The sequence below is a fragment of the Rhamphochromis sp. 'chilingali' genome (genome assembly GCF_963969265.1).
Source record: "Rhamphochromis sp. 'chilingali' genome assembly, chromosome: 15".
In the NCBI taxonomy this organism is placed as follows: domain Eukaryota; kingdom Metazoa; phylum Chordata; class Actinopteri; order Cichliformes; family Cichlidae; genus Rhamphochromis; species Rhamphochromis sp. 'chilingali'.
The window spans coordinates 14,926,111-14,950,800 of record NC_137942.1 but is presented as its reverse complement, the minus strand read 5'-3'; the positions used below and the strand labels follow the sequence as shown (position 1 = coordinate 14,950,800).

At 42.8% G+C, this 24,690-nt stretch overlaps 1 protein-coding gene across 1 annotated transcript in view; it reads left to right on the top strand.

Annotated features, from left to right (window-relative positions):
• The window catches only part of dnaaf5 (dynein axonemal assembly factor 5), a 30,847-nt gene that overhangs the window by 3,758 nt on the left and 2,399 nt on the right, over positions 1-24,690 (top strand). Inside the window, exons 5-12 of the mRNA XM_080904399.1 lie at positions 850-1,082; positions 1,407-1,631; positions 5,134-5,277; positions 6,675-6,843; positions 11,918-12,065; positions 19,268-19,418; positions 20,707-20,863; positions 21,109-21,300. Coding sequence (XP_080760525.1) covers positions 850-1,082; positions 1,407-1,631; positions 5,134-5,277; positions 6,675-6,843; positions 11,918-12,065; positions 19,268-19,418; positions 20,707-20,863; positions 21,109-21,300 — 1,419 coding nt within the window. The remainder of the gene's footprint in view (positions 1-849; positions 1,083-1,406; positions 1,632-5,133; positions 5,278-6,674; positions 6,844-11,917; positions 12,066-19,267; positions 19,419-20,706; positions 20,864-21,108; positions 21,301-24,690) is intronic.

The window sequence follows — 24,690 nt, the reverse complement described above, 5'->3', positions numbered from 1 at the left end:
AGATCCTGTACACTGCTCCACATGGGACAGTATGAATGAATACTGGTTCTGCCTGGCGACAGGAAAGGAAGAGCACGTTTCTCTCTGTCCTTCTTTCCATTTTTGTCTTGTGATCATAAATCTCCCGGGCCTCCCAGTGTGAAGAGGTCACTGTCAAACAGTGAGAGACAACCAGAAAGGGCCTTGTTTGGTCTTGTCCTGTTGTGTTTCTCTGATTTATCTCTGGCTTCCTTTAGTCCTCCCTTCCTCTCTCATTAGTGTGCCTATAGGAGAAGGGCAATAAGGTGGCAGGTTAGTGAAAAGAAAGACAAGCAAAAGTGAAATGTAGAAGGCTATATGGAAAAGTGTTAACTTTTGCTCTGACAAGCCCCTTTTGGCGGAATCTCAGTCATAAAAAGTGGTTTTGGGGGGTTTTCTAGAGAATGTGGAGCCCACTCAGCACACTTTTGAAAATATGTGAATCAGTGGCATTTCTTGTGCTGTAAATGCTCTTTTTAAGGATTCATATAGTTCATAACAATGTGCGTAACAAAATGATTTCACACGTAGACTACACATAAATTAATTAAGCATATGCAATGTACTCTGAACAGAAAATATTTTCGATTATGGGTCTTGATATCTATATTAGTGTGATATTTGAGATACTTTTGATCACAACCTAGCATCCTGGAGAGTGTTCAGTAAATTTGTAAAGCAAATCTCTCTCTATTATCTGCTATTTTCTGTTGGAACTCTCCATCTTAATGCTAAGTGAATGAGACGGAAAACATGAGTTTTTCCAAAGAAAATACAGATTACAAACAGTGGCAGAGTATGCTTAGGTGAATTTTTCAATTTCTCTTGCAGTGGAGCGTCCAGGGTTAGGCTGCAGAGAGCTGGTTGTGAGAAATCTGGGGAAGCTGGTACCGGCTATCACACACGATGTGACCGATTGGCTGGTGCCAACGCGGGTTAAGACCTCTCAGCTTCTCTCAGTGCTGCTGCTCCACGCCGAGGACCATTGCATCCAGCACCTGCCGGCCCTATTGGCGACCCTCTATCGGGCCTGCACAGATAGTGAGAGGGACGTAGTCAACAATGTGAGTAACCAGAGAAGTAGAGCACATTATACATCACTTTTTAAAAGATTTTTTTCTTTGATTGTTTTAAATGTGGAATTCAGTAAATTTCACATCTGCACATACTGTAAAATAGCACTGTTTCTTCTGAGTCAGCAGTTATTCTTCATGTCAGTCTAAACATGCTTCTATATTTGAACTGGGCCAATCAGGGCTCAAGGACTTGGGATGCACCTGTTTGCATATGAGGATTACGCTGATCTTTGATGTGTGGAAAACTCATCATCCTCGACACTCCCTCAGGTCTCTGCTCTTGACTCTCTTCCTCTCTGTTTCCACCTTCAGTGTCTGGCAGCTGCTAAACTGATAGGGACCTTTGTCCCTCCACCTGTTTTCCTCAAACTGCTGCTGGATCACGTGGCCAGCCCACACTCTTCCTCCCACCCTTGGGCCCCCCTCATGGTCCTGGCTGCCGTGCTCGGAGGATGCTCCAGGCCCCTCCTTAAACCACACATCCAGCAGGTCGCCAACGCTCTGGCCCAGCCCGATGTGTGCCAGGGATATCAACAGGTCAGCAGAGGGAAGCTCGGGTTTCGTTGTGGTTGGCCTGTTTTGAACTTATTTACCTGAGTATGAGTGTTCTTCCAGTAATGCCATGTACCTCCTGCTCGCCCACTACAAACACATTCTCTTACTGTTTTTTAGCTGATTTCCAGTATGAAGTTTACTGGTAAGGGAGGGACACGTTGAAAAAGTTAAAACATTAAAATCACACTTGTTTTGATGACAGCTTACCTTCCCTCACAGGAAGCCATGTTTTGATTTTCCCCATCCCAGCTAGTCTGTGTGCACCAGCTGTTTCTCTTAAAGTCATGTTAGATGATCTTGGCAGTGTCATAAAGGGTCATTTTCTGCTTTCTCTGTGTACCTTAGCGCTCTTATTATTGGCAGTGACTTTGCAGCAATCGTCTACTGTATATATTTCTGGTGTAATTTGTCCGTTATGGAAATAAGTTTGATGATAAGGTGAAAGTCTTCAAGGCTTTTCAATAGCTCTACTGTATGGGGTGAGTTCAGGAGGTTCACTGTGGAGGAATTCTCCAAAATGCCAAGTCTGTTAAGGTGACACTCAGGGCCACATGGTGTTTTTCAAATCTAGCATTGCACTTTGATGGCACCGCCTCTGCTCAATCGCAGCTATGAACTGTGACTGAAATACATTTGGGCTTTCTTTGTAAATAAGAGGAAAATTCCTATCGTGTGCGGAGCAGACATTTCCATGCCTCTTTTCCTCTAGCGCCAAATATGTTTCCCTTTCACAATAACAGTTGTCTGCCAGATAACCGCACGACGGGCCTACCTATATGGACCTACATGACCCCATCCCTTCTCATAGTGCCCTGCAAGAATTTCCTCCTTGAGATAATAATAACAAAAAATCACTAATTCATGTGACCCCAGGATGACTGCTGTGACCCCTCTGAGCAGGCAAGGCAACGCAAAGGCTTTGGTTTTTTGTTTTTGTTTTTTTAATAGCCAGGCGAGCTCCTAGCGCCAGACTGCAGTTCAGCCATGCCATTCAAGGAATCCCTGAAATTTCAAAGCCTGACTGGTCAAGGCTGGTGATAAATGAATACGGAAACTGACCTCCTTCTGTCCTCCCTCGTTGCTGTCTGGTGGGGTCAACCAGAAAAAGAATTAACCGGATGGGACAGTCACATGCTGTCGCACAGATGCAGGGAGACCTCTGCTTCCTCTCTGTCTGTCTCTCCATCTATCTTACTCTGTCAGTCTCCTCCACTGTTTCTGAGGGCAAAGCACAGAGCACTGCTCAGGGGAGGTGGCAGAGACAAAGCACCTGCAACATTCTTTGACAACAGGCAGAGTTCATAGCATGGAGACGGGCCAGATCTCCGTGTAGCTGTAAATAACACCAACGGAGACAGGACCACCTGCGTTCAGGATGCCGGTGATCTCTCTGCGCTAAAATGCCAAATACCTTTTAGATTGACCTGCTTTTGATTATTATTGGATAAAAGTTTGTTCAGCTGCAGGCACAATGGCAGCATAGAAAGTAAGGCACACTCAGAACCTTATTTTATTCTTAATTTTTTTATAAATATAGACATTTAAAGGACTTTAAAATATAAGTGCAGTCTTCAGAGAGTTATGTGGCACCTGAACAAGAGGCAGAGAAAAAGGAGAAGGTGAAGTCTGACTTGAACACAATGAAGCCTGTTAAGAAATTAAATATAAATAAACTTCAAAGTGAGCGTAGGCAGACTTGAAGGCCCTGTAAGGAGCTGATATATGATGCTTCTGCACGACATAACCTCACAGGCTCTTTCAGCTGTGTTTTCTTTTCTTTATTTTGAGAAAGGGGGGGTGGGACGACTCACAAAAATAAATGACAGATGCTTCGTGGAAAAACAAAAAAACTTTTGGTTATAAATTGAAGATGATTTCAGGAGCTTGAGCGGACATGAAAGAGGGTGGTTAAAGAAGCCACCGTGTTCAGATGTGAAATTTATGTTTTCTTATGACTCCCACATGGCCGCAGTGGATCATATCATACACACCTTTCACAGCTGTGGTGTCCCTGTGTTTTAGGCTGCCATGGTGATAGAGACATCAGCACGTCTGCAGGGCTGGTGTGGATTGGTAAAGATAGTTAGAGCTGGAAGAGCTCTGTGAGTTTCACAGCCAGGATTTAGAAGAAAGGTCTTTTCATCTTGTCTGCACACGGAGAAGCTTCACAATGTCGCAACATCAACTATTCTGCTGAACAAGCAAGCGTACTTTCATACATTAGCGAGTCTCCTGTGTGCATGCACCTTGCCATCAGTGACAGCTGGGTACCGCTCACTGCTCAACTGAAGGGCAGACAAAGAGTGCAAAAAAGGCATAAGAGCAACTTTCAGCTCACTGCAAAGGGTCGATATTGCATCTACTCCCAGTGTTTGTTTTTCTGTTTCTATAGCAATGTCGGTAGCTGTTGGTGGAGTGGGGTGGGGTTCCCCATTGGATAGAAATTCCAGGTCCTAGTATAGCTTCTTAAAGAGGAGTATCGTAAGTGATGCATCCAGCGGTGGACAGATGCACGCGAGGTGATGAGGGCCCCTGGAACGTGCCCAGACCAATAAAACCAGGTGTATCTCGACCTGCTCCAGGTGTCCACCTAGTCATTACACCGCACCACTTTTTCCGCTCCCTCACTCTCGGCCAGCCCTAATCGTTGTTTTCTGCGAATGTTTAATATGCAGCATCTGAATGTGTGTGCCGCGTTATTTCCAGTACTGCTTCCCTGGTGCCCCTGCTGGGTGTATGTCCCAGTGAAAAGCTCAGTCATAAGAAGGGATCCCCCACCCTGGTCAATGACATGAGAAATGCATTCAAAGACCGGTGTATGGTGCAGCAGGCAAGTTGTGTTTAAGTGTTTGTTCTAGTCTATTTTTGCATTGCTATATGACTTTGCTGTAACCCCTGATTGCTTGGAAATTAATCCCAAGATTCAAATTTGGGAAAAGAGAGTGCACCACCTAGTGCTAGTCAGCCAACTACCACCAAAACCATTTCAAAACCCAACCGGTCTTCCTGCAGACCAAAGCAAACACCTGGAGGGCATTCTTCCTCTTAACAACTCATACAAAATCACACACTCTCAATCACACTTACACCTTCCACCCCTCACTCTCCTTCTAACTCTACCCCCTTGACACCCTAATGACAGGCTGTGTGAAAACAAGGGGAAAAAAGGGCCACGGTCCCAGTGATGGCATGGAAATTAGTCTGACCTGCAGGTCTTTGTCTAAACATGAGCTCACCACAACACTGCCTGACAAGTGTCAGCAATCGCACACACACTTGTGTGTTTTCAGATGAGGGGAAAAACGTTCTCACTCTGTGTTACTGTGTATCTTGTTCATCTGTTATTACTGGTAGGAAACATGAGACAAGCGGCCATTTAGTTGTTCCAGAATGATGTCACCAGGTTAAAAAAGCGGGATTGCTTCTTAGAATTCACAAAGAAAAGACAGTCTTAATAATAATGCATTCCTACCACGCCTCACAGGTTATGTACTTGGAGCAGTTGCTGGCGTGTGTGGATGTGCTGCTGCATCAGTGTGAGTCAGACTGCAGCTCAGGGAGCCTGCAGCTGCTCCAAGTGCTCATCGCTGTCCAGAGCTTCTCCACTGAGCCACAGCTGAGCGAAAAGGTGAGAAAACATCCACATCATGAAGTCACAGATCCAGATCCATCCTTCCTGCAGCTCTCGTCTATATTTTGCTCTGAAATTACACAATTTTCCCCTTCACTTGTTGTTTTTCCCCTTTTAATTTTTTTTACTAGAAAGGTAAGCAGGTTTTATGACACGAGAGCTATTCGAGGAATGTAAGCATTTACATGGGCTCAAACTGTATAATTACCCACTTAGCCACGGGAGCTGAAATTGCACCTTTGGAGTGGAACTTTAAATCCAGTCTTTGTGGAAAGGAGGCGGGGGAAAGGTGGAGAATGAAAGAAACGGACAGAAATAGGGGTGGAGAGGGATGAGTTGTGTTGCACTTGTGACACAGGTTTGTGTCAGAAGTGAAGCCCCGTTTAGTTCCATAAAGCCTTCTCAGGTGAAAAAAAGCCATCTCATATCCTGGTAATAAATTACCTCTCATCTTGTGGTCAGGCTCCACATGCCAAGCACAAACAGGACCAGTGACAAGTGAAGCCAGTGGCATCTGAGGTCAACATGTCATCTAACTTCTTGTCGCCAATCGTAGGGTAATGATAGGGAGAGGAGCGGGAAGGAACTGGCACAGATGCTCACCAGACACCACATGGGCCACCAGTGTGACAGTGTGTTTATGTCTGTCTGCATCAGTGTGTATGTTCACACAGGGAGCAGTGAGTAGAGAAGAGATGGGAAGGAATGGATTAAGAAAGAGAGGAATGGTGAGAATGGCCTTGGGCATTCCCGGACCCAGAGGAAAAGAAGAACTTGTTTTCCCAGAAAAGGGGCATGTCTTTCCCATCAGCGGACAGCTCAGGGTTGTCTGGCTCTCTTCTGAAAGAGCCGATTTGTGACTCAAACAATGTATCTGTCCCCGTCCATCCCTAAGGGACTACAACGGGAATTATTAAGTGCCCCATAGGTCTGTTTCCCTGCCATAAGAACTCAGCTAAGTATTTACTATCCCTTTTTTCTTTCATTCTTTCCCTTTCCTCTGAGCTCAGCTTTATTGATGTGTGTGTGCATGTACTGGCGGTTCCTGTGCCTTTGTGACATCCTGTGTATCTATGTTTTAGTTTCTGAGTGGTTGTCTGTGTGAGACCCTGTCATGTCTGCTCTGTTATTCTTCCCATGGCTTCACACGATGCTTTTGTGTCTCATCCGAATTCCTGAAATTATTGGAAACCAGTAGCTGTTCAGCTGAAATAATTCTCTTATCACTTTTCTCTCATCTTTGCTAAGCCTTACTCCCGCTCAGTTCTGCTTTTTTTGTTTGTTTGTTGTTTGATTTTTGATTTTTTTATAGACACTTCATGATTTCAAGTAAACCTTGCAGTCTAAACTTATGTTGACTTAATTTTGCTCCACCTACCCCCTCTCTTCTTCAGGCGTTGGAGAGTGTGCAGTTCTTGTGTAAGGTGCAGGGCTTGGACTCGGTGATGGAGCTCTATAGACAACATATGGGCCAGCTGCTGGACTGGCTGTCTGCCTCTGTCAACACCTGGTCCAGTTACTCCCCAGAGAGACTTCAGCTGCATATCGTAGTCATACAATCAGGTGAGAGCTGAAGCTTGTATGTGTGCAAGATGTAGCCACTTTATACTGCAGGTGCTGAAGTCTTTGCATGTATAGACTCTACAGTGGTAAAAGTGGAGGAAAAAAATATGCAGTAAGGTTTTTAAGACATGGGTACTTCGAATTGCCACATGAAGAAAATCACTACATCCATCAGTTTGAGCAGGTTCACGTCCACCTCATGTGGTAGTAATTTTTCAGCTTGTTCGGACATGATATACTACATCATATTTTAAGAATAAAGTTATTTGTCCCTCACATGTAGTCCATATTGAAGGCAGCACATACGCTTTACTGCACAAATAGTTGGGATAGCTTTGGGTTTTTGGGGAGTTTGGTTTGTATTGTTGTCTTTGTCCTGCATGCACAGAAGCAGGAGGAATCATGAAAACACATCCTACCACCTCTCATTGGTTCTTGCTGGTCCCAACTCCTCCTGAGAGAAGCTGGAGAGGTCCTAATCTCAGCAGTCAGAGCTGATGTCAGTGCTGTCGGCACAATCCATGTCGATAGTCGAATGTTAAGGATAAAAAAAATTATGCTAGTTAATACCTGACAGTTCCCAAGGCAGCGCATACTGTGTCACTGTCTAAGATCAATCCCTGTGAGTGACTGTCCACACAGGAGAGAATTTGGCTTCCTGACTTTTGTACATCTCTGTCTTCCCTTCTGTTTGTAAAGCAGTTAGAGTGTGTGTATGTGGATGACACAGAGGGTTAAAAGCTGTGACCCTCGGTTTGGTTCTGAGACTTCTCTTTGCGCCCCTTTATCCTATAAAACCCTCTATCATCACCACCTCCCTGCACCACGCTTTTATCTCCATCTCTTTCTCCATCTCACTACTCCCTTTCTAATTGACTGGGCAGCTGGGTCCCCCCCCCTCATAATCCTCTCCCCCCCCCCCCTCTCTCTCACACACACACTCACACACGTGCTCTCTCTCTTTTACTCTTTCACAGACTCTCACACACTTACTGACCAGTCCACTCTAAGTCCAGTGATCCCTGTGCAGGTCACTACATCAAACAGCAGCAAAGCTGCCTGTTCTTGACCTTCTCCTGGATCAAGGACACTTTGAAGCTCAGTGTTTGTGTGTCCATGTGCGTGTCTGTGTAAAGGTGTGTTTTGTTTTCATATTGAATAATGCTTTAATCTTTAGATGAGCCTTAAAAAAACGGACTCTTTTTACCCTAAAGCGACAAAATGCCACTTTCCCAAAAACCGCTGTAGAAATATTATATATAAATTATATAAATTATATATTATAATTTGTACTTTAAATGACTCAGTCTTCTAAAACTACTTCAGCCTGAAATGTATAAAAGATGATTAATCATTCTTTTTTTTTTTAACCCTTTAAAGGCCATTATGTTTGCACAGCTCCACTCTTTTTTTTAATTGAAAAAAACAAACAAACTAATAAAATAAACTACATTTCAAGGATTATATTGTCATTATATTTATTTATTTTCATCCATTTTTATTTTTAATACAGAGTCAGATTTGTTTTGTTTTTGTTTTTTTTAACTCATCCTAACGAAAATAATACCACCTTTCCACAAACAAATGGCTGTAAAAGTATTATATGCGTTCCACGTGGTGCTGCCAGCTCTTCTCTTTCTGTCTGTGCAAAGGTCACACTGCCCTTACATTTGCTGATGAAAGGGGCTTGCAGCAGCACCCTGCAGATTGGAACTGAATTTTTTTTTGACCTATAAACACCATCCAACATGAGCATCTCTACATAAGCAGTTCTTCCTTTCAGGTTCTCATAACCACAATTTGCTGCAGGATTTCATCCGTCAGCACCAGTGCATAGCTGGTGGCAGGGTGTGTCGGTCCTGGGGTCAAACCTCTGGCTCCTGGGATGTAGCAGGGCATTGCAGTCTTTGTGGGAGACAAAATATGGGGATAACCAAAATATGGAGATGGAGAGGTCCAACCTGTCACTGCGTCTGTTTCTACCTCTGAGGCCTCCACGTCAGCCTCAGAGTGCTCAGAGGAGGATGAGGTACTGTTCATACTTCTAACCATGGCTGCAGCTGCATAAACTGCCTGAGCAAGAACCAAATTTTCAAAAAAGTCAATTATTTTTTTTTCTTTTTTTTTTGTTCTTGCTGCTGAGACATCTTTGAAGCTCTGTAAAGTTACTTATCATTTACTGGGGATATCTAATTGACATAATGCTTACCCTACTCCTAACTATAAAAAATGAATGCCTAACCCTTAGCCAAACTCTAACCCTGACACTTAAACTACATTTTGATTCTCAAAAATGCCTTCAAACTCGTGGGGATTGTCCCCATAAGGGCTGTTGGTCCCTACAAGTATAGTAAAATTCCAATTTTTGGTCCCCACAAAGATGTGTAAACTTGGTACGCACTCGCACACACACACACACACACACACACACACACACACACACACACACACAAACAAACCATAATTTAACATCAATACCTGGACACACTTATGATTTCAGTAGCAAGGCATCCTTGAGGGAAACAGAAAAAAAACTCTGAAATTTTACTGCATGCTTTGAATTGTAAAAAGTAGCGCCACCTGGTGGGCAAATATAAAAATTTAAGAGCGGTCCAAAATAAAATCCTAACATAAAGAAATTTGTTAGTTGATGTCAAGATAAATGCGGGATCAAAAATTGTATTTTCAGTGGGGCATTTGGGGGGGGGGGGCTGAGGATGAAATGTGGAGGTTTTTGCGTTGCTTAGCCATTTTAAGCTAATTTAAGGAACTGAGACAACAATTCTAAAATAAAAGAAATAAATAAAATATATTGTCTTGCAAATATGAGCTATGTTAATTCAGCACAGCCAAAATAGCATGAAATAAAAAGCAGAACTGCACAAAATGTTTTCCAGGGTTAAGCTTCGCTTCATTCTTGCAGATGTTCTATTAACACATCCCAAGGACTTTGCTACGGGCAGCAAAACAGACAGTCGTGTTATCGTTTTATCACTGTGTTTGATGTCCACGTGATTCAGGAAAATTGGGTCCCTTTTGGACAATTGACGGTAGTTGATATGACAACTGAGAATTGGTCATTTTGCTTGCTCATCAGCTCTTCAAACACTCCATCTGTGTTTGTAAGAGACAGGAATAATTATTGCCTGCTCATATCCTCCTCAGTCTTTTGTTCTCCAGCTGGTGTCAGAATGTCTGCTTGTATGTAGTATGGCACAATTACTCACAATCTCTCTCACTCCCATTCTCTCTTGTTAAAGGATAAAATAGATGCTGACTGTTTTTTAATTGTTTATAATCAAAATATTCTGTTTCTGCCTTGCCACATCAGTAGTCATTTTGAGCTCCCTCTGCTTAAATAACACATTCTTGATTGATTCACAAATTCCCTTTGGATGGAAAAGGCCTGCCTGTTTTCCCATATCTTTTTATGTCGCTGGCTAGCATCCCCGGGCCATGTCAGGATTTCCTCCGTCTCCACTCGTGTCTGTATAAACAGGTCATGAACTCTGTTTGTCTGTCCAAACAGGGCTTGGACACTTATCGCTCATTACACATAGAGAGATCACTATATATAGCTGTGTAAACATGCTGCAAGACTGTAAGTGGATAAGCGTGCGTAGGCATGAATGTAACTGGGGATATTTGCCCGGTGAGTTTCTCATTTTCCTGTAAAAGACATTTGTATAAAAACAGTGGCGCACAAAGATCTTCTTACATCTCATTTCCTCTGACTCAGTGTTAATGCCTCACCAGTCCACGGTTTTTAATAACTCAACAATATGGTCAGTGCCTTTTAAAAAGGTAAGAACAAAGCAAAAAACAGGGGCTTTTTTTTTCTTTTTTGTCCTGACAAAGTCCTGTTGAGAAAATTCACAAACGCAAATATATTATTTCTCTGTAAAACCAGCACTGTTGCTTTTTATGGAGGGATTTAGCATTTAGTAGTTGGGTAAAAATAAGACTGAAAGACTGAATGAACTTCAGTCCTTTGGATGAAGAATCCAGGTTTAAGCACTGCTGAAGTAGTGATAATGGTTATATTGGTAATGCAAGAATTAGGCTGAACAACAGTCTTTCTGGACACTGAAATTTCCATTGTGCATCTGTGCGTTATTTTTTTTTTCTTTCCAAATGCAGAACGCACAGTCAGCTGGTCTGAGGAAAGGTATGAGAACACAGGAGATTTGATTAAATATGGCAGCGCAAAGCAGCTTTTTCGTGTTCATCAGAAATCTGTTTCTAGGGCGCCAGTTTAGCTCACAGGGTGGGCAGGTGAGCATAGGTTGCAAGGCAGCAGGTGGGGTTTGAGTTCGATCTGGTGACCTTTGATGCGTGTCTTCCCCTAACTCTCTGTCCCCACCTTTTTGTCCACTCTCCACTGTTGCACACATTTTATAAAGGCAGTCTAAGTTTTTTTTAAAATGTGAAAATCAAGTTTGAATATTCTGTCCCTCCAAATCAGTGCTTGAATTTTAAATGGCATAGAAATGAACTTTTATTGTGTTTTGAAGCCGCATTACACTACTTTAATTTGTTTTTTAGCTTTATACCGTATACAAACCTTTTCATTTTAAGGGTGCAGTGCCACTGTGCATGTCTATCCACAGAGTTTCCCCTTACATATTCACATGGTGTCAGGTGGTGGTGTATCAAAGTTTATATATTAAAGTGAGATACTGAAGTTCAGATGGGTACAGTCATGTTTTTGCCATCACTGGATTAAAAAAAACATTCAGTATGCCTTTGGCGAAGGCTTTGAGGTGTTTTGAGGTCATATTGAGGTACACCAATGAGCCTTTTTTTAATACTTACTGTCCCCACTGTCACAAATTCACCCAGTTCTTTTGCAAACATCTGCATTACAAAGGTAGCAGGTAGACCTGGAATAGCTTTGTCCTTGTCCTTGCATAAATAAATGGAGCCTATGGCATATGGTGGCCTAGTGATTAAAATACAGGCTACACAAAATCAGCATCTACAGTTTCATGCAACTCCTTTTTGTGCAAAAGTGTATTAGACCAGAAAAAGAAATGTTATTTGTAGTAATGCAACTTTGTCTGTGTTTTTAAAGGTCCAGTGATCGGCGAGTTTTTGAGCCAGTTAATGCCTCTTCTCCATAACTGCCTCCAACCAAACAGAGACCCAGAGATGAGGATGAGCATCTTCACAATGCTTGCAAAGTTGCTGCTGGATGCAAACAAAACACTGGATTCTCAGGGGTGAGAGTGACACGTGTTCACACTAAAGAACAGAACTCGGGAATGAGATGTTTCTGTCTGACGTTCATGAATATTTCACACTTAACAGCACGCTCATTTGCTGTTTCCTTTTTCATCCTTTTCTCTGGATGAGGTTCAGACTTTAAATTTCCAACTAATCAGTTTTAGTTTACACTTTCTGGATTTTACATCACTGTGTTCATTCAAAACATGCTAACAAGGAACCATAATTAGGACTGCATGCACAAAATGAGTAATTGTAGAAGTTGTTTGAGATGGTTGGTGATAGGATTCATATGTAATGATAATTAGCTTTATATTCACACCTATAAAAACAGAGGTTGCAGAGTGTTTTTGACACACAACAGGAAAACGTCTGAGGCAACGGCCAATATTTTGGAGCTTTCAGTGTGGCCAGGAAATTCGGAATATCAGATAATGTAAATTATCTAATATTCCAAAGGCCAAGATTTCCAGTTTCACATCTTGGTCGTTGTTTACTAGTGAAAATAATTTTTACGTGGGTAAAACATCATTGCGTGAAATTGTACTCCTTTTTCTCTCTACATGGACAGTTTTACTTGCATGCAACCAAGGCCTGGTCAAATGTGATTAGTCAGTACGACTCAAACTGCACACAGACAAGAAATATAAATCAGAACGCTTCCACTATGTTTACATCCAGAAATCTTCATGTAAAATAATAAGGACAAATGCAAAATGCCATCCATCCATCTTTCCTCGCTCCCTCTACCGCTTATCTGGGCTAGGGTCTTTGGGGCACCAATCTCAGTGGGTTGATACCAAATCGTTCCCAAGCCAGCCGACAGATATAATCTCCCCAGCGAGTCCTGGGTCTTCCTGGGGGCCTCCTCCTGGCAGGACATGCCTGAAATGGCTCTCCTAGGAGGCTCCAAAATGCCATCAAAAAAATAAATAAATGGATGAAAACAATGAAAAAAAGTCTAAACGATTCTGCCAGATCCGGGGATTTAAAAGAATCTCTGAATCTGTAAAACATTTCTCTTCAGGCAGGTAATTCCAAAGCCACAAGGTCATAATTTCTGCTCCATAGCTGGGCACCAGGCCCAGACATACTTTAATTTTTTTTTTTAAAATAAAAAAGTCATAAAAATCAATTGTAAAACAAACAGGAAGCCAATGGAGAGAAGCTAGGGTTATGTGATGTTGTCTGCTAAAATCAGTAAGACGCCCAGTCATCCTGAAATTATAAACCACATTCCTCACTCACCATACAGACTGCAGGGGAGTCCCATTTGAGTTCAGATGGTCTCATTGGGAGTATTAGATCAACTAACGCTGATTAATTAATCACTTCACAGCTTGCCTGAAGCAAACGGCGCATGCTGCCTGAATCTCTCGTCGCTAATTTGAATGGTTATTGACTGCTTAAGGAGATATGAGGGGGTCTAGCAGGGATGTCTGACATCCACCCCCCACGCCAACACCACCCCAACAGGGTCCCCTCTGAGCCCTCAGCTGTGCAGCCCTCAGTATGGGCTCGGGGTTGCGTCTGATGGAATGCATTAAACCCGAGATCCTCGCAGCAGCTGCTCCCGTCGATCAGAAAGAAAACCTCAGACGGAGACATCTGTGTCGTGTGTAACTAATCTTAAAGCTGCAGTCAGAAAGTTTGTTTTGTTAATAGGAGGAAGAAACTAGTGCTAATCTTTGTATGGGAACACACTAGAAGTCCCCTTTGGCTCGAGTTGGCAGCGGCAGCAGAAGGCAACATAATGTATTTCAGTGAAAAGTATCACATAAACAGGAGGTCTTCTTGAGCCAGAATATTCTGCCATCTTTGCCAAAAATGTGGAAGTTGGATATTCAGCTTTCGTGAGATTTTTTGTTTTTTTAATCCATAATTTGGCATATCGCACAAAAGAAGTCTGTCTCTTCACTTCCAACGTGGCCACCTGCACTGCTAACTGGTTCACTCATCCCTGAGCTATATCTCCTGTAATCACAAACCCTCAGTATGACGGAAATCATGGTATACCTTCAAAAGGTTTCAGATTCATATAGTGTGAACTTAAATTATCCTATATGGGGCTTTGCCTTCTGCCAAAGTCCTCTCCCCTCATGATTTATGGACTGGTCTTGATGCTTGGCAGATTGCAGGCCACACACGCGCTATATGTCATCAAGAGCACAATGATAGTCATAGAGAAAACCTCTCGTCTTTGTTCTGAAACCAAAATGGCATAATGACAGCGCCGCTATGGAACAAGCTGAAAGGGAAAGTTTGTGTGCGTTCACGTGCCTTTCATCCGCACACGTTCATAACACTTTTGTTTCATGTGGATTTGTGTGTCGTGATTAAAAAGCTGAGTATGAAATCTAAGTAGAAGGTGTTGTGTAAGAAATGAAAGTGTGTGCCTCTGTTCTCCACCGTATGCGGCTGGACAAAATAATCTGAGTTACAAGGAAGACAACGGTGTGCTTTCATGCATGAACGATATGCAATAGATACGTCTTTAGTCTTAATGTCAGGTTTCAAGATATGAAACGGGAGGGAAAAAGAGATGAGCTCTTTCTCTTGTTCCAAATGTGGTTTCTTATCTTTTTTTTGATTGCAGATAAATTAGTAACATGAAAAAAGAATAAACTGAGCTGTGCTTTTATCAGAATTGACCCTGTAATAACACATTATAGAATGAAACAAATGACAGGGTAGTTGAAATGAATATTGCATAATAATATGGCTAAATTCCAAAAACCTTCCAATACACCTTCTACTAGGGCTGTTCGATATAATGATATATATCGATGACGATATAAAAACGTCTATTGTTTCATTTTACGCTATGGTTTGTTTTGTGGTGTCGCAAAATAAACTGTTTACGGCAATATTTTTTCATGGTTTTGATGGTCACTGTAGTGGCTATATTAATTTCTTAAAGTTCTCTCTTTCTCTTATATTTTATATAACCACACTACAGACGGACAAGTGCCTGTTTTTATGCGTTGTGGTTAGCAACAACGGCGGTAACAGCATTGCGTGTCCGCTTATTTATGTTCCGCATAAACCTTTCACAATAAAGTCCTAAGATCCTGTTGAGACTTTCCAAAATAAATGGAATCACGCGAAAGAGCAGATTATTTACGGATGAGAATTTTTAAAAAAAGAGCCGCCAGGTGCTAAAAAATAAACCTTAGACTCAAACGTTAGAACAGGCTTTTCCCCGCAGCACGCCGTGTAATAAATACTCACAAAGAAAACGGCCGCCTTTACAACTTATGTCTAAAAATGTATAGTTTCACTCGGAGTTAAAACACTCCGACATGACGCGCAGCTGGAAACGCTTCCCGCAAGTCGAACTGCCCGAGATTCACAGAATTTACAGAAAATGTTACATTTTTGTGATTTTTATATCGTTATTCGGACGATAGAATTCTTTTATCGGGATATGAGATTCTGGTCATATCGCACAGCCCTACCTTCTACCATGACGCCATCATTTGGGCAAAAGTGCTGGGGTACCTTCCTTTTTTTTTTTTTTTTTTTTGGGGGGGGGGGGGGGTACCTTCCTACCTCAGCCATGGAAGCCCATGGCATGAAGCTCCCAGTGCAAAGTTTTTGTGCTGATGTTAATGCCGGAGGAGGTTTGCAGTTATTGAGTCAGCAGACAGTTGGTGAATTTTCCACATTCTGCTCCTCAGCACTCAGTGACACCGCTCTGTAGCTTTACATTGTCTGCCACTTTGTGGCCGAGTTCCTGTGGTTCCTAAACACTTCCACATTGCAATGATAGAACTTACATTTAATTGTGGAATATCTCAGCTGCAAGAAAATGTACAAACTAACTTGTTGCTACAGGGGCGTCCAGTTGCATTACCATGCTCAAGTTCAGTGAGCTCTTCCAAACAAGCTATTTTTTTGACAAATGGTTGAAAAGGCAGACTGCATGACTACCTTGCTTTTATACACTTGTTGCAGTAGGGCTGAAAACACCAGATTTCAAGATTAAGATGTCCAATCTTGTTGTCCACATTGTGTATGTGCAATGATGATTTTGAAAGACCCAAAATCTATTTGAGGTCTGTGCACTGCATAAGACCAACTACAGAAAAAAGCACAGTCTGAAGATGGCTTTTGGCATCACATGAGATTCAAAATTCACTTCTGTTTAATCCAGTGGTTCTCAGAATGTGGGATGTAGGGTGACTGCAGGTGTGGTCTAGAAAAACAGATTAAAAATAGAGTGAAATCTAGTTAAATTCATATGATTTTATTTAGGGGGAAAACAGTCAGTAGTGTACTTCTGTTAATGTGCCAATTGATATATATTAAAATAATTTCAGTTTTAATTTTTCATTATTAATGATTGATTTAAGTTGTTGTGCGATGTGGAGCATGCCAGAAAATGAGCCACTTGACCTTTTTTCAACTGCATCTGAAGGCTCTGATCTGATTTAAATAAACCTGTAATTGAGTAACGTGTGGAACCATGGGGGTTTGTAAGAAAGACCAGAGTAGATCAGCTTTCCTTTTGGATCACTTAATGTATGCTGAAATGTTACTGTGGATTTCTTTGTCCAATGATGCCCAGGAGACTTGTTCCCTTCCCCATCTTTGAGACCAATTTTCTGCTGTGCTGTCTTCTGAGTGACACTTACAGTGGGGCAAAAAAGTATTTAGTCAGCCACCGATTGTGCAAGTTCCCCCACTTAAAATGATGACAGAGGTCAGTAATTTGCACCAGAGGTACACTTCAACTGTGAGAGACAGAATGTGAATTCCTTTAATTTAAAATATGTTTATATTGTCTATCCTGTAAAATAGTCAGATGTCTATTCATATTAATGTACAGAATTCACCTGCTTGCTGCTACTACTGCACATTCACCCAGTGTATATACTATATGTATGTATATATATATATAATGTTCTTCCTCTACACCCCCCCCCCCCCAATTTTTGCACATGTCGAGGAGCGTGTCAGGCTACATTTCACTGTGTGTTATACTTGTATAACTATGCATGTGACAAATAAAGAACCTTGAACCTTGAACCCTTGAAAAAAAAATCCATGAATTCACATGGTAGGATTTGTAAAGAATTTATTCGTAAATCAGGGTGGAAAATAAGTATTTGGTCACCTCAAACAAGGAAAATCTCTGGCTCTCACAGACCTGTAACGTCTTCTGTAAGAAGCTTTTCTATCCCCCACTTGTTACCTGTATGAATGGCACCTGTTTTGAACTCATCATCTGTATAAAAGACACCTGTCCACAGCCTCAAACAGTCAGACTCCAAACTCCACCATGGCCAAGACCAAAGAGCTTTCGAAGGACACCAGGAAAAGTATTGTAGACCTGCACCAGACTGGGAAGAGTGAATCTACAATAGGCAAGCAGCTTGGTGTGAAAAAATCAACTGTGGGAGCAATCATCAGAAAATGGAAGACATACAAGACCACTGATAATCTCCCTCGATCTGGGGCTCCACGCAAGATCTCATCCCGTGGGGTCAAAATGATCATGAGAACGGTGAGCAAAGATCCCAGAACCACACGGGGGGACCTGGTGAATGACCTGCAGAGAGCTGGGACCAAAGTAACAAAGGTCACCATCAGTAACACACTACAACGGCAGGGAATCAAATCCCGCAGTGCCAGACGTGTTCCGCTGCTGAAGCCAGTGCATGTCCAGGCCCGTCTGAAGTTTGCCAGAGAGCACATGGATGATACAGCAGAGGATTGGGAGAATGTCATGTGGTCAGATGAAACCAAAGTAGAACTTTTTGGTATGAACTCAACTCGTCGTGTTTGGAGGAAGAAGAATACTGAGTTGCATCCCAAGAACACCATACCTACTGTGAAGCATGGGGGTGGAAACATCATGCTATGGGGCTGTTTTTCTGCCAAGGGGACAGGACGACTGATCCGTGTTGAGGACAGAATGAATGGGGCCATGTATCGTGAGATTTTGAGCCAAAACCTCCTTCCATCAGTGAGAACTTTGAAGATGAAACGAGGCTGGGTCTTCCAACATGACAATGATCCAAAACACACCGCCCGGGCAACAAAGGAGTGGCTCCGTAAGAAGCATTTGAAAGTCCTGGAGTGGCCTAGCCAGTCTCCAGACCTCAACCCCATAGAAAATCTGAGGCGGGAGTTGAAAGTCCGTGTTGCTCGGCGACAGCCCCAAAACATCACTGCTCTCGAGAAGATCTGCATGGAGGAATGGGCCAAAATACCAGCTACTGTGTGTGCAAACCTGGTAAAGACCTATAGTAAACGTTTGACCTCTGTTATTGCCAACAAAGGTTATGTTACAAAGTATTGAGTTGTATTTTTGTTATTGACCAAATACTTATTTTCCACCCTAATTTACGAATAAATTCTTTACAAATCCTACCATGTGGATTCATGGATTTTTTTTTTTTCACATTCTGTCTCTCACAGTTGAAGTGTACCTCTGGTGCAAATTACTGACCTCTGTCATCATTTTAGGTGGGGGAACTTGCACAATCGGTGGCTGACTAAATACTTTTTTGCCCCACTGTACCTCTGAGAGATTGCTCAAGGACATATAAAGCCATTAGGTATACAGTCAAAATTACCTAGCACTTGCGTGCACTGGTGTGCATGCATACGGATGTGTAAGTACAACACAAAATCTTGCTTCCCTAACCACTTGACATCATCCTTGTAATGTGGGAATATGTCTTTCCATCCTCTGGCATCACTCGTGATGAGCTGTTAAGGTGACTGAGCCCATCCAGCTGCACAATTCTTGCTGTATTTGCGACACACAGTCCCCCTCTACTGGCAGGGAATCGTTGCAACACTTTAACGCATGTGGCATATGACAGGTTAGTGGCATAAGCTGAAGAACTAGTGGCCAGTGCTGGTTTGCAGTTAAGGGCATTGCAGACTGTGGTATGGATGCCAGAGGCAGAGAGAAGTGAAAGGAGGATACCCAGATGTTCTAGTCATTGCGTCAGGCTTTTTCTCCACTGCTGCCTTCCTCCCCCTTCTGCGTTACGACAGCGAGTGTAGGACTGTCCATGATATTGATGGTATAGCTGTAATGCTGCATGTCATGTTACATTTGCACATCATCAGAAATGTTTCGGTGCTGGCCGGTTGCTGTATTGTACTTAAAGCAGATGTTTTCTCTGTACTCCTGCTGACTTATCGTGTCTTTTTCCCCCCTTCCTGTGCGTCATCCCAGGTGTTTCCATGACGATTCAGAGAGGTTTCTGAGTGACATCCTGCTTCCTAACCTGGTGTGGCACGCAGGCCGCATCGCCGCTGCCGTCCGCACCTCTGCCCTCAGCTGTCTGCTGGCAGTGCTGCATGGAGGTGCCATCACACCTGGACAGGTATTTACTGAAGGACATCAGCAAATCCATCACATGTATAGTATGATGCGCACAGTTTTTTCTGTTTCCACCTGTGCAGAGTGACTCATAAGCACTGGAGGCACATACCGGATGTGAGCTCCCTCCAGCACTTTTGATCTCCAATCTGCAGGAAATTTCTTTTTATTGACTCTGTAAAGGAAAAGATGTGGTAGTGCATTCCTGTAATCCATCAGGGCTTGACATTTACTTCAGATTCTCTGTTTTGTCCATTTCACATCAAAATAGACGGTCCCACTCGGCCTTTTAGGAAAATATATTGTCCGCCATCTTTCTCTCCTTGGCTGAAAGAGTTGGCCACGGCAGGTAGCAGGTGTACGCGGGGGCAATCGGGTTCGCATACCTTTGTCCCAGAGGAACAATGCTTCCACTGTTCTGGGCCCTTGTTATATGTAGGAACTGTCACCGGAACATGCCCTTGCACCTGCCTGCCGGAGCATGTGCCGAGTTTACAGTATGTGCGTTCGCACAAGCACCCGCACATCTGGCAGTACTTGCCCTCGCGCGCACAGAGTGACCATTTTAAACTAGCTCAAGCACCTGGTCTTTTCAGACATCTTTAGCTGCAAATATCTGGGGTGGGGCGGTGTGAACGTAGGCGTACGTGTCCATGATTGCAGGAGCGGAAAGCCTCGAAAGAGAAATTTTGGGTTTGAGTTGAACAACACATCCAGTTCGATGCGAGAACAGAAAGTCATGTGTGTTTTCCACAGGCGACTCGACAGCGACTCGTTTAAAAGGACATTGTTTCCTCTCTGCTCCCTGTGAAAACAATTAGCAGCTCCAGTTGCACTTGGCACCGTCAGATTGTCACTGATGTAATGCCGGATCACTTCTCTGCCAAGTTTTCCTCCTCTTTTTGACCCCCCCCCCCCCCCCCTTCCTTGCTCTCTTTTTTTTTTATTGTTTCGCCTGCATGGTTTCGATAGCAAACAGACTGGGCGACAGAGGTTTTAGCCATCACTTCTTGGAGCCTCACCTTGTTCATCAGTCTGTTTCTCTGCCGGTGTGATTAAAACATCAGTTCCTGCTGGACTCGAGCTCAACGTGATTGTGAACTCATCCAAACCTGTAAATGCTATACTTCAGGTTGATGTTTCACAATTTAAGCAAATAAAACCTCATGTGGTGCTGACTGACCCCTAAATGAAAATGGCTTTGACATCTTATGTAGAGATAGAATTTCTTTCTTGGTTGGCTTGCATTTTAGAAACGATGTAGTTTGACCCCCTGCCTGTTCTGTACGCAGCTGATCAGTCTGGAGGAGAGGATGCATCCCCTGGTGTTGTCGGCCCTGGAGGAGGACTCTCAGATGAGCCGACTGTTGGCTTGTCGCTGTCTGTGTTCCATACTCGGACTCACAGGAACCAGTTTGCACCACGAGGCTCTCAATAAGATTTACCCGGGTAAGTCACAGTGTGCACTGTCATTTTGTGTGAATGCAGTTCAGGCTCGATTCAAGTCATTTTTATTTATATCGCACCAAAACTGTTGCCTTAAGGTGTTTTAAATTGTAAGGTAAAGAGCCTGGAAGAAGCCAGTATGGGTGAAATATGTTCTTTCTTTCTAGTACCTGTCAGTACCTGACATTTTTCATTATAAACCTGATGTAGTCAAAAACATTTATTTATTTATTTATTTATTACCACAGAGCTTCTGAAGCGTCTGGATGATAGCAGCGAGGAGGTGCGCGGTGTGGCCCTGCAGGCTGTGGGGCTGTGGTTTTCCAGCCTGACCAAAGACTACAACCCTGTGCTCTGCGGTGCTCATCTGCAGCTTCTCTTTCAGCAGCTGCTCCTGCACCTGGATGACCCTGACAGTTCAGTGCAGGACCAAGTGCTCGGTAAGACTGGGTGGGGTTTAGAGACGAGGACAGAGTGTTGATAGCAGGACGCAAACATGCCCTCAACCTGCTTTTTAAAACAAATAAAAAATATTTAAATTTGACGTTTTACTGCTAACGAAATGTGCTGTAGCTCCTTCTGGGTCTGCACTCTTAATCCAAACCATAACTCTTGACGTACAATGACAAACTCTCGTACAGCTTGTTTTTTTTCTTGACATCAACAGTCCCTGATGCTGTGAGAATAGTGCAAGACTGTTACTGTATTCATTGGGATACATTAAGCGCACCGTTCTCAAGTTGCGTGTGCGCTGTTTGGTTTCAGATGATGTGCGACGGATCTTACGATCTTGATTATCTGAGAAATATGATGGTGAGTGTGAGGCAGTGGTGAAAGCAGAGTTTAGGTGTGACGCTCTGCAGATCAGCCCCCTGTGTCCAAAACACTCAGACAGGGATGAGAGGAATTTGGGGTGTCTTCTATCAAACGTTAGACTGTGCTACTGGCAGTCGGCCAGTGTACCCTCTGCTCCCTTTTTCCAAAGCTTACCATTATCCCTCTTTTCCACACAGTTTATCACCAGAAGCAGCATGTGCAATTTCCCCTGTCAAAGTATTTTAAGACCATTAAGAGCTGGGCTTTTCTTGGGCTTCAGGGGTTGCAGATAAAGACCTCCCCACCTAAGATGTTCATTTCACAGGTTAAATATGTGAGCTTTAATGTCTGTATATTAACTCCCTCCTACACGCACAGGAGTGTGTGCGTGTTTGTGTGTGTGGTTTGCCTCTCTGCTCAGGATCTCTCTTCTCAACGCTCCCACGAAATGAAAACCACATTCAGACCACTCTGCCCCTCGCCACCTTTTCACATCTGCCCTCACATCCCACTTAATCCCTTCATCTTTTATCTGTCATTCTCTCTTCCTCCTCCTCGTGCCCTCTGTTGTCCACGGTGGCTTCACGGCTGTGTTTTATTTACGTATCAGTGGAAAGTCTGAGCACATTTTTTTCCCTCCTGAACTGTCTAACCAAGCCTCTGCTCCTCTGGACTTGCACTCCCTCCCACTCTCATATGGATGTTAGCTGTCATTGCTTCTGACAGGACGCAGGTGAGTGCTGATGCCTTTGCCAGTGATGAGCGAGAGGGAGGCCTCACTAGGGGACCTCTCTTTCTTTCTCTCTCTCTGGGTTTAAAAAAGAAGCATTTTCATACTCGCCCAATGCCGCCGAAGCCTCAATACCATGAAGCCTCACACTTAAGAGGACTTTACAAAGACACTGTTTGTTTCTGTGATGGAGACTTACTATATGCACACCCACATTCAGTGTTTTTTCTTTTCTTTTTTTTATTGAGAGCAGTTTCTGTGTTGTATTTATTTTTTTAAGGATCTCCTTGGTGGGTGGAAAAAATAATGGGATTCCTCTTGGCAAGGCTAGGACGTTCGTTTAGCCGCACTTGTGGAGGTGGAGCATTAGGAAGAGCGCTGGCCTGGATCTTGCTCACTTTCTTTAAAACTGAGAGAAAGATGTCCATGGCCTTGATTCTGTTTGTTTCAGTTTAATCATGAAATGAATAATTGAGGATGTGGTTACTGTCTCAACTTATCCAGGACACGAAACAGTTGCGTATCTCACACAATGGCAACAAATCCCATGAAAAGTCCCACATCACTGTTGGGTTTATTTTGCTAGCAGTTAGTACCTGCATAGCCAAAGCCTGTTAAGTCTTTACTCCGTGTCTTAGATCTCTGTGTGATAGATGAGTCACACTGGGTGAAGTGTTCCTACATTTTCCTTGGCCATGAGACTCTGATGCAGCACTCACAACTACCAAAAAAGACTGTTTGAATGAAATTTATAAACAACTGCTGGTCTTTTCAATGTATAAAAAAAGCATCAGCCCTCTTTAACATTATTGGCTGATTTTAGGTCAACATACTGTGACAGACAATAGATTTTTCTTTTAATTGATATTTAAAAGTTTAAATATCTAGTTTAGTTATTTCAGCTGAAACCAGTGACTCTCACACTGGGGTCATCCATCGTTGATGCCAAAAAGTACAGTGATAGTTTTGTTTCATTGTGTGGGTTTTGGGTTTTTTTTCAATTCAAGTATTCATTTACCACATTGGCACAGTATTAGGGATCATTTTCATGCTGAAAAAGGAAGCTGTAGCCAATCACGTTTTCTATACATGATGGGTCAAAATCCGATTGTACAAACGCATAATTCCAGTTTTTCCGATGGTTCACCCAAAGGTCCAGAGGCACCACTCAGGTCCTGTGTCAGGTCTGTGCTGGATATTTTTTAAGACTTATTACATCTTCTTTTGTCCCCCACTTGTCCAGTTTCCTCAAATTTATTAAGGACACAATGCACACCAGTGCCGAAATCTAGGGAGTTTTAGGCTAATAGCGCTTTGTAAAAACACCTTGTTGATGCAAAAATGCTTTTTGGCAAACTGCATTATCGTTGGTATTTTTCATGTATTCAACTAAAGAAATGGTAACAAATTATCTGTTTTGCAGCAGGCTGCCAGTAAAAAAATTCCCTTAAGATACAATTTAAAATTGTGTGTTATTTATAGACACAACACTGGCTCCTTGGAAGCAAAATTTGAAGAAATGAGGGGTGGCGCAGGACTTTTGCACATTGCTGTTATAAATGGAAAAAATGAGGGACATTTACACAAACAAAATAAACATATTCCACCTTCACCCATGTTATCTTTTCAATCCAGATTTATTTTCTGATACAATTGTGTAAAATTGTGTCACATGTGTCTGAAGCATTTAGGCTGAAAGGGTTTGGAATACCAATGGTTTGAATGGTACCTAAATGATGTTACAGTTTTTGGAAATTTCTCAAATTTCCAAGAGGCTCCAAAGTGTTTTAGAAGTGCTGAAATAAATGACACAAGAGCATTAGAACGTATTCTTTTCAGCAGATGTGCCTCAAGCAGTTTAAGTATATGGTTGTGAGTTGGGCTCTTCAAACTGTGCTCAGAGACTCTTTGTGGAATACACGACCTCGCGTCTCGCTGAGTGATCTATATCTGACAGCACCCATAACCAGCCCATATCCTGGTGGAAGCATTCCTCCCTCTCATGCATGGCTCTGTTTGAAGCTTTCTTTTTCCCACCCTCTGTTTTTCCCTCTATCTCTCTCTACTTCTTCCTTTAATAGCTGATCCCATTCTTACGCTTCTTGTATTTCAAACGCATATCTGCGAATTGTCTTGATGTCTGCAGCATGTCCTGACAGAATGATGGACAACACTCCCATCCCTCCTTCTGTCACTGCTGGCACGGGCGTAACTTGCTTCTCACAAGCCATCATTGTTCTCTTTTAATTCAAAGTCCCGCCTCTCCCCACCACATCCATCCCAA